Raw genomic sequence first — 10217 nt, 5'->3', positions numbered from 1 at the left:
CATTCTTTCTTGTTGTTTTGGTCATTGATTTAGGCACTGATCATCCACAACTTTAAAACCACTGACAAGTGAATAAAATGTCACTGATATCTGTCAAGAGGTGGGGATATATAAGGCAGGAAGCAAATGGTATTTTCTTGAAACTGATACTTTGGAATGTAGGAAAGATTATCAAGGATCTGGGAAACTGATAAGGGCCAAACTGTTGGCTAGAATAGTGATGGCTTCCTTAGACCACTTTTTGACCTACCAAAAGAAGTCCAAGGAAAGAAATGTTGCATGAGTGTCTGGGCAGCACTACTGAAAGAAGGCAAGCTGGCAGGGGCAGTGTGATGCTCTGGGTAAAGTTCTGCTGGAAAACCTTGGGTCTTGGTAATCACGTGGACTTTACTTCAATATTGTAGACCTACTCTACCTAAACGTTGTGGTCCAAGTACAAACCTTCATGGCAATGGTATTTTTCAGCAGGATACTGTCCCTTGCCACACTAATAATTGTTCAGGAATAGCTTGAGGATCATGACAAGAGCTCAAGGTGTTGACTTGTTCCCCAGCGTTCCATCCTACCAAGCATTAGGTATGTGCTAGAAAAAGCTTTCAGGATTTAAAGGATCTGCTGCTAATGTCTTGGTGCTGGATACCATAGGACAGCTTCAAACATCCTGTGGAGTCCATGCCTCAATGGATTACAGCAATTTTGAGGGAGAGCAACACTGTTTTAGGTAGGTGGTTTTAATGTTATGGTTGATCGGTGCATATATTGATTCTTTCACTGAGTTAATGGCCCAATTTTATGAACATCTTGTTTTCACCACATCTTATGGCTAGTTTTTATTTAGTGCTAGTTTCAACTTTAAGATTTTAAAGAAAATCACTGCAGTTCTATTTCAGAATACTTGTCTGATTAATACTTGCACCACTTGAAATTGCCACTCTAGGCCAGCTTTGGTGGGAAAAGTAAGCAACAGTACTTTTTACTGTAAAACATGCACGTTAAATCTGCCAAGTCTGTAATTTAGTTAACAGTGGCAATTCTGGCAAATAACCATTTCATAAATATTACAAACCACATAATAAAAGCCTGAACCTGAAAAGCAAACAATCTAATATAATGGTGCATAACACAGACTACAACCGTGCAAAACGGCAAGATCTGCTGTGTTTCAGAATGCAGTGCAAACCCAAAGCAGCACTGCTGCCATTTATCTGAATGTCAAACATGACATGATGCCAAATGAGGAATGCAGCATTAAGTTATTCTTATCGTGGTGTCGGGTGGGTGGACATTGTGCACTTCAGTGCTTTAAGTCTTAAGTCATGGCAGAGAAAGGTAAACTAACCCAATTCTGTAACTATGGCTTGCAATATAGCAAATCAAAGATACTGGTAAAGACACATCATTAGAAGTTTAAGCTTTAATAATAGTTTGCCAGTCATTAAATCAAATAAAAAGTATATTCAAAAGGGAAGTAGGGAGAAAAGTGGGAAGGAAATTAGAGGGAGACAGTGGCGGTCAGTTAATCAACAAAGGGCATTTTTTGGGACACAAAGTAAGCCTAGCACCTAAAAGGGACTGTTACAATAAACAATCTCCACTGTCAATAAATTGCAAGCCTAATCAAACACTATGCTTATTCAATGTCCAGACAAATCAGATCATTTTTAACTACAGCTCGGCACTGCAATCTGATACAATGATGTGCAGCAAGGTGGTTTTTAGTCTTCAAAGTGGCAAGTTTCAGGCAAGCAGGAGCCTACCACACAGTCAGGAAGCGTCTCTCAAGAGGATGATAGATTTTTTTTTCTCTCACTCATATATATTTATATATTTCCATCACTTTTTCCTATGCTTTTTACTCATTTTTTTATACAGTAAGGCCACTTTAAATACCATTTCAATACAAAGTCTTTTCCCCCTTGTTGACAGATATTAGACTTCCTCACATAAGGGAGGAGGGGAAAAAGAGGAATCTTCAAGTTTAGGATGAAGAGTTAATTGCGCCTCTTCGGCCAGGATTGTTTTTGTCCCAGTGGCCGACCAAGACTAAGGACTTAATCGACATGGTAACCACAGATATGCAACTGAGGTAGTCTACCCTCTCACTCGTGCCTAAACCCAAAGCTCCCAGTTTGCTCATGTCACAAAAAAACAAAACAAAAAAAAAGAAACAAACAAAAACAACAACTAATGTTCAGGAGAACTGCTGATTTAGCAAAGGAGAAAAGTATATTTCAACAGCAGTTCCTAAACTGACGACACCCAAAATCACAAAAGTCCATCCTCAGAGTAGCTTTTCTCAGAGTTTAGGTGATGTCCTGTGGTGCAGCTAACCATCCAACCACTGCTCTGAGTAAATCCACCACTGCAAATACTCGTCTTTTGCCGCTGTTGCAGTATCACTCATTGGGGGTTGCTGTCTTATAAAGTAGGATTTTAAAGTCACTCAGTCCCCATTGCCACAGCCCTTTTGAATGCATTAGAGAGGACCTTGGCCAGCCAAGTTTGCATGTAATATATGAGGGCATCTGTGAGTTTCTTTGTTGGGCATGTGTGTTTGTCTATGTATGCATGTGAGAGAGAGGATGACTATGTAGAGAGGGTGTGAGGTGTAGGTGTGTGTGTGTGTGTGTGTGTGTGTGTGTGTGTTGCAGGCATCTCCAACATGGTCAGGACTGCATCAGCACAGCGGCAGGTCATCTTGGCCTGCAGTTTGGACTGCACCATGGTTGTGGGCTGAGGAGGGGCCGAGGAGGTGGTGGCGTTTACTTATCCCCCAGAATGGCAAACTGGTTGTCCAGCTGTAACTGTTGCATGGAAGCTTGGCCCTCCCCCTCTCTGGCACGGTTTTTGTGCTTCACGACCTCAAAGGTCTTCTCAATCTCTCTGTCCCTGCAACAAAAACCATCTGACTTAATGTCAGCTAGCCAAAAATGGGAGCCTACATTTGGAATTTGTCTCAGAGTAACATTTTTATTGTAAAATCAGATTGCCCACCTGAATAGTCCACATCCAAACACTGTACGACAGAGGAGTGAGACACCTATGTCTATGCATATAATCAGAAGTTTAATAAATGTGAGCTATTCTACTGTTATCAACCCAGATGAAAGCCCAGCATCTTACTTGCGAGTCTCCACATGTTTGGCAGTAGCGAGCAGTGAGGGGAACTGGGCTTCGTTGAAGATCTCTGGAGGCCCCTGTGATGGGCCCCTCTTCGAGGTGGTAAACCTGGCCCCAGGGGGACGATACACCCCAGTAGGTTTGGTCTCAGGGACCTCTTTCTCCTCTGCAAGCACAAAAATACCACTATTCAACTTTCAAAAATATATTCGTTCATTACATATTTACAGCAGTTACATGTCCCTCCTCATGTTTCCATAAATCCACAATCCATTCTGGTCTCTTGGGGATAATGGCTAACATGCTGGGGTGACCACACAGGACTGGGTGTCAATTCACATAGGTATTACCCAGTTAAAATGTTTCAAAAGAATTTGATGTTCAGTACTTTAGACAATATGCATGTTTTGCAACAAGGAGTGTTATAATTTGAAATTTGACTGGTATGATAACTTAGTCAAAAATGTATGATTGCATAAATGGAAATTATAAAGCCCCTCAAGCTGTTGATGAAAATTAACATTTATTATGAAAGTTTTTTGTTTTTAAACAAGCGTCTGCATATGTAGCCTATACATTTCAAACAAAAAAGATTCTTTCTTGAAGTGGCATTATGAAAACATTAGTGGTGAGATAACCATACACTTTGACAAACCCTGAAACCGTGACACCCTAACAACCTTAACAGTAACTGCAATAAAATGTGGGCTACATAATTTAATGTAAGTAAGTGGATATCAATGGCTGATCTCATTCAAGTGCAAAACATTACTGGCTCCTCGCAACACTCAGAGCAAGAGAATGGCTGTATGGCTGTACATTTTTTTGGTTGTTTTTTGCAGTTACTTTAAAGGCTACTAAACCAGCAATAATACAAGTAATAACAAGTAATACAGCACACAATATAACAACCAATTCAACACACTGAATTTTCATAAAAGCTTTTTGTTTTTAATTCTACACTTTCAGAAGTCTCTCTGTTGAATCTCCTGGTTGTGTTGTGCAACTGTAATGGTGCATTGAGTGTGCATGCATTTATTGTCTAATGTTTTCAATGCCTTCAAAGTGAATACATTTAATTTATTTTTCTGATGCTTTGCGTCTTGAAAGAATCATTAAATAAAATGCAACATCTGAAACAGTTGGACCACTTTGCACCATGCCAAATCAGGAATTTAGAGGCTAAATGAGTATTAGATGTAAACTTCTTATGTTCTACCACTTTTAAAAATTACAGTGCATTCTTATTCAAAAACAAATATTAATAAAAACTTTTATTAATAGAAAAAATATTGAAACTAATAATCTATTATGGAAACTAAAAAAAGAAACTATTGTCCTGGTTAGAATATAAAAAACAAACAATACCTATATAGCATTACAGTGAAAAAGATGAATAAAATTGTATTTATTAAAAAATGTATTTCAACCTTTAGGAATGTTTAGGCAATACCTTAACCTGGACAATCCTTAAGGTACAGCCTGTGCTTCTTAAGCGAAAAACCCCACAAAACACATAACCTCTGGACCCTCTGTGTGCGTTCATTTACTTACCCACAGGAGCAACTGGGGCAGGAGCGCCGGACTTGTTCCAGGGGCCAGAGACTTTATCTCCACTGACCAGGATGACCTCTCCATCCTCTCCTACCTCCTCCTTCTCATATTCCTCCTCTTCTTTTTCATCACTGTTAGATGCACACAAATTCACATCATTATGGCCTAGAAACATGAAATGACAAAGAATGAACTGCATTCCAACACATGACTGACAATATCTGAGGCATGAATTCTGTTCCATCCAAATGCAGTTGCTCGTTGGGTATGATAAATGCGGTGCAGACAATGGGTGCCACTGAAAATTTTAGCATTCACCAGTCTTCTCCCTTTTGTGTTGGTACAGTACTTTACAAAGCAAAATTGGACATACTTTTGGAGTAGATTTTTTAGGATGTATGAAATATATGAAGACGTACGTCTCAACTAGGCAAAGGTTTCTGCGTTTATAGAGATCTCCTAAATCCCAGGTTTGGCACTTACCTTATCTGCAGAGCCTGAAGCCTCAGGCCACTGTAGTCCACTTCCCTATGCTCAAACTCCTTCCACTCCTCATCCTCCTACCAATGGAAAAAGCAGGAAAAAAGCAGCATACGGGACATTACGGAAAAAAATGGGATTAATCTATGCAAGGTCTCATTAGCAGAACCGCTGGTTCCAACTCCAACTGGAGTTTGAATGTTTGAAATGTTTGTAGTTCAGGGACTGTCGAGTTATAAGATTGACGGGGCTAATTTGGACCCAAATATATTTATAAAGCCAATTAACATGGACATTAATGACTGCACTCTTTAGATTATTCTTGTGGTTTTAAAATTCTCACCAGGTTGGGAAAAGATTCAAACTGGCAGAGATCTACCAAATGTGGAATAATTAAACAGCTGAATAAGCCCCCTTGTTTCCCAGGGTTATCCCTATCACATTTAAATGAGCTGTAAGGGAGAGGGGGGCAGGATCACAAAAATGTAATCTAATGCGCTCCATTTTTAGTGACAAGAATAGCTTTCAGTAAGTGAACATTTCCAATCTGGTGGACCCTAATTTGATCATCAGTGTCAAGTCCACTTGGCCTGGATATACCAGTGTCAAGTCCACTTGGCCTGGATATACCCACTGGAACTTGCCACAAATATGAAGCTTTAATACATTTTTGGATTATTGAAAGTCTGAAATTTTCAGACACCATTTTAGACCTGAAGAATGGTAAAATACTTCCAGTTAGACACTGGAAAATAACACATAATTGGATATATCTTTTGGCCATGCTGATTAAACATCTCTCATAAATCTAACTATAACCCTCATCAGGGAAACAGTCAAGATATTGTGATTTACTAAGAAGAAATTACAAAAAATTACTAAAACAGTTAAGGACTGTTAAATTGACTGCCTTATTGAGCTAAACCTACAAAAGGGAGGGGCCAAACTTAAGTTTAAAATAAATAATGAAATTCTGAAAGTAAGTTGTATGAAATAAGTTCTGATTTCATACTATTTTATTTATTTTGTTAAACATATTTCATAACCATATTTTAGCAAAGTTGGAGAACAATGTTCCACCTTTTCATATTGTAAACCATCTAGCCTATCAATCACTTTTAGAATAAAGCTTTGATCTTGCCTATCCAGTTTCCCAAATTTCCCTAACAACCTTTTTTATTCATTAAAACATTTCCACTACTGAGTATGTGTTATTCAAGCAACAGCATTTAAATAAGACTTGTAGTGCTGCTGGAGAACAACCTTCATATTCATGGACATATGGTCTCAATCAACCGTGACATGACATTTATTAGTCAATAAAACTTGCGTTTCAGTGGTGACAATTCGCCCAGCAGAGCAGAGTATGGTATATTAACCGCAATCATCTTGTCGGGTAAATAAATGTTTACTTAAATGGTATTTTCATTTTCAACAGACAGGCAACATAAAAATCCGTCTTCGTATTAGCCTGCTAGCTAAATCTGTCTAGTTTTACACAAGTTTAACGATGCCAAGCGTTTTAAAGTGACTATCAGCTAGCCAGCACAGCTAACGCTAACATTTCCACCAACTACCACCATCTTATGATCTTTATGCTCGACGCATTTGGAAAACTCACTCCAGCATGCTAGCTAGCCAGGTCAACAGACGTTAAAGGCCGAGTATTCACTGGCTGACTGGCTATCAAACTAGTTAAGGATATAACCTCTATAGCTACGTAAGTTAGGTTAGCTTGCGTAGCAAGTATATCCCCAATTTTAGGCGATTTATACTAGGTGAACAAGGGCAACTGAGCTAACTCAAAGGAATATGTGCAGAACATGGAATGGTTAGGTTTAAAGCAACAAATAGCTTTATTGGTAAATGGCTTCACTATTTCCCAGCTAAATCTGGCTGCTAGCTGCCTAATATTTAGCATGATGACACTGCAGCAGTCGCAATCAATGTTAACGTGCCACACTGAAGGCGATTGGATTAACTTAGCTGGCTAGCTAACAGCTAACGCTAACAAATGTAATAAATGCTATATAACTAGCTAGCTAACGCTAATTAACTAACGTAGCTCGAGTATTAAGCCGACAAGACGTGTCGGTTTTTACTAGGTAGGTAGGGTAACGTTGGGTAGGTAGATAGCTAGCTAACTTTGCGAGCTGCCATATGGATACAAATGAGTTATTTGGCTAATTAGCCATCTAGCGTTAGCTAGGTCGCTGGGAATGGGGAACTGATCAAGTATCCAGGGTAACTCTAGCTCTCTAACCCAGAAAGCGACCTCGCCTCACTGCTAGCTTGCCAGCTAACATTTTGACGGGCAAGGCTAACGTTAGCATTACATGCTCGCTCGCATGGCAGTTTCGACTTGTACCTTCTCGACCAGCGCGTCTTGGTTTTCGTTTTTCATCGACTTTTCTTTCTCTTTCTTCGTCTTTTTTACGGGGATCGACGCGCTCCCTGTCCCCGGTTCCTTCGCTTTGCCCTTTTCTTTCTTCTTCTTTTTATCCCGCTTGGCAAAGAAGTCGTCAAGGCTCTTTTCCACGCCAGTTGTAGCAACATCCGCCATTTTCTTCAAGGAATCTTAATCGTAATTTTTACTGAAAAACTTAAGTTATCAAAAGGATGACATATACATCAGGAAAAACCTTTCGAACCAAGCGTTCTGACAGGTTTTCAACCTCCGACGAATGTCAATACTCAACACGATATGTTATCATCGCCCGGCTTTAACTCCTACATGCCACATTGACCAGTTAAGTTACTAATGTGACTTGCCGCTGCTGTTTGACACAGTCAATGAACCAACCGGATGGAATAGCTTCCCAGGCCTTATACCCCGGATCGGAAAACTTACGACTGACTTACAAATTTGACAACTTCAGAAATAAACTAATACAGAGGATACATAATTTAGGATATATAACGGATAGGTCCGTTCTTGAAAAAAAAATGCCCCAAAATGCATATGCATACAAGAGTAAAACAACGTAAAGCCACTAGAAATATTTATTAACGTTCTTACAGTAGGTACACTACACATGCTTAAAATACACATCTTGACAAAAGATATACAAAAACAGATTATATCCTGAATACTAACTGTACTAGGTGCACTTAAATCTATATTTGATCACAATAGGCTGACATGCATTTGACATACATTTGTCAGTTGTATATTGTAATCCACCAGCCCTGGCACGACTCGCCCCTGAAGTTGGAGACAGTCTTTGATCTCTTGATCGACGTGGTGATCATAAGTGACCTGTTGACTGAAGAAAAGGTATTAGTTGGACGTTTTAATTAAACCTTTATACTGTAGATCACACTGGACAAATGTTTACAAAAGGCATGCTTCTGAGATAAAATTAGAAAAATTTAATTAAGTTGAAGTTGCTGAGCACGAATTTGAGAATAGAAATGCTGACTTGGCTACCCTTTCTTAGAAATTCAGTTTTTTATGCATTAGAAAAATTCTGAAATAACACATAATGTAACAGAAGTCCTGTCTATCTGAAGAAAGGCTCTAACTGCAGATGCCGGTTTCGATACAAAGTCACTCGTACATTTTCCTGAAGAAGATTCCATTGCTGAAGTCTTGAGCCTAGTAATTCTGCTTTATTTTTTTGACAGCGCCAGATCACGAACGAGATTGTTCAGTTCTTCCTGCGTTATTCTGTGTGGCGCAGATGATGCACCTTGACTGAAGTCAGGATAAGTTTCCTGATGATCATCCGCCTTCGAAGGAAAACTCCAGGAAACTCCAGGGTCATTTCGTCTCCATCGTCATCGTCTGAAGGAACTTCTGCCGGAGTTTCGGGAACAGGAAGTCTTTAGCAGAGGGTATATTTGGATACGCTATTGCCCACTTCTTCTTCTTTGTAATGCCTCCAGAAACAGGAAGCACCATGCAGAAGTAGCAGTCAGTTATGTGATTGCTGAGCTCCCTCCAAACCAACGGAAAGGCAAAGGGCATCGACTTTCTTTTTCCATTCATCCACTGTGACAGATTTGTTGCACACGTACGACAACATATGTGTGGGGCCCTGGACTTGTCCTGGTCACCGATCTTGCACCCGAAATACAGATGATTTGCCTTCTTCACTTTTGCATTTGAAGCAGTGTCCTTCTTCTGATTTGCAAAAGTCACTTCCCCACAAATGTAACAAAAATTGTCCGCAATATTGATAGTTACGAGACATTAATACTTGTTGATTGACACTATCTGAATCACTTAAGTAGTGTTTATAACGCAGCTGAAATTACATTTAACCTAACGCATCTGAATTTACATCTAACATGACGTTTAGCACAAAAAGTAACAGAAATAAATCGCTCTTACTATGGTGTCCTGCTTTATATATTTCCCTATTGCGTATTCTTACGTCAGTGATTGCATACTTTTACGACAGCGATGCGATAGACCTTCCTGGGTATGATCATCGTGATCTGATACAGTATGATGCACTATTTCGATTTTTTTGATATATTAAAAATGTTCATCTTATAGCTGGACCTAATAAAATATCTTATGGATCACATGGAGTTATCGTTAAATAGGGCCAATAACACATTTTTATGGTTATATCCGCGTCTAGGACGTTGAAATCATTAAGAATTGCACATTATTAACTCAGAAGCATTTTTGTTGTTGTCCAGTGTCACCTGTATATACTCACGTAGACTGTCAGTTACAATTTTCATTTTTATGGAATATAAGCAATCTTCCCAACTATTAAATTTGTAAAATTTTGCTTCTGCTCTTGTTCACTACACATGGATATTTTATTACAGGATATATATACAACAAATACGTTTTACTTGAATATTTGAAATTTTATTAGTCATTGATTTCTTGGATGAATAGTCTTAATAAAATGGATGTTTGGGTATGTGGAATATTCCATGATGTCTTTATTGTTGCTTAGGATTCAGCTGTGTTAGGTTTTAATACAGTAAACCGAATGACAGTGTGAATTGAATAGCTTAATTCAGCATTTTTTTTTTGGGGGGGGGGGGGGGGGGGGTTAAATAAGAGGAAAATAGAGATTTTCCTCAATCAGAGTTTG

At 39.0% G+C, this 10217-nt stretch overlaps 1 protein-coding gene across 1 annotated transcript; it reads right to left on the bottom strand.

Annotated features, from left to right (window-relative positions):
• Nucleotides 1-1399: 1399 nt before the first annotated feature.
• Nucleotides 1400-7952, bottom strand: cdv3 (carnitine deficiency-associated gene expressed in ventricle 3). The gene is made up of 5 exons (XM_027004326.3): nucleotides 7523-7952; nucleotides 5158-5234; nucleotides 4675-4805; nucleotides 3124-3286; nucleotides 1400-2889 (listed from the first exon to the last, which is right to left on the bottom strand). The coding sequence occupies exons 1-5, from the start codon at nucleotides 7715-7717 to the stop codon at nucleotides 2763-2765; spliced, it is 693 nt and encodes a 230-aa protein (XP_026860127.1). The 5' UTR covers nucleotides 7718-7952; the 3' UTR covers nucleotides 1400-2762.
• Nucleotides 7953-10217: the final 2265 nt, after the last annotated feature.

The sequence above is a fragment of the Electrophorus electricus genome, chromosome 1 (assembly GCF_041902795.1).
Source record: "Electrophorus electricus isolate QZ-2024a chromosome 1, ASM4190279v1, whole genome shotgun sequence".
NCBI classification, from domain to species: Eukaryota; Metazoa; Chordata; class Actinopteri; order Gymnotiformes; family Gymnotidae; genus Electrophorus; species Electrophorus electricus.
This window is presented reverse-complemented; position numbering and strand designations above follow the sequence as displayed.

What these genes read in the sequence shown, in the direction of transcription:
- cdv3 (XM_027004326.3), bottom strand. Translation starts at nt 7,717, where the DNA reads ATGGCGGATGTTGCTACAACTGGCGTGGAAAAGAGCCTTGACGACTTC. An exon ending in AAGACGCGCTGGTCGAGAAG is followed by an intron (nt 5,235 to 7,522) that starts GTACAAGTCGAA and finishes TTCCATTGGTAG; the next exon opens with GAGGATGAGGAGTGGAAGGA. An exon ending in CTTCAGGCTCTGCAGATAAG is followed by an intron (nt 4,806 to 5,157) that starts GTAAGTGCCAAA and finishes TGCATCTAACAG; the next exon opens with TGATGAAAAAGAAGAGGAGG.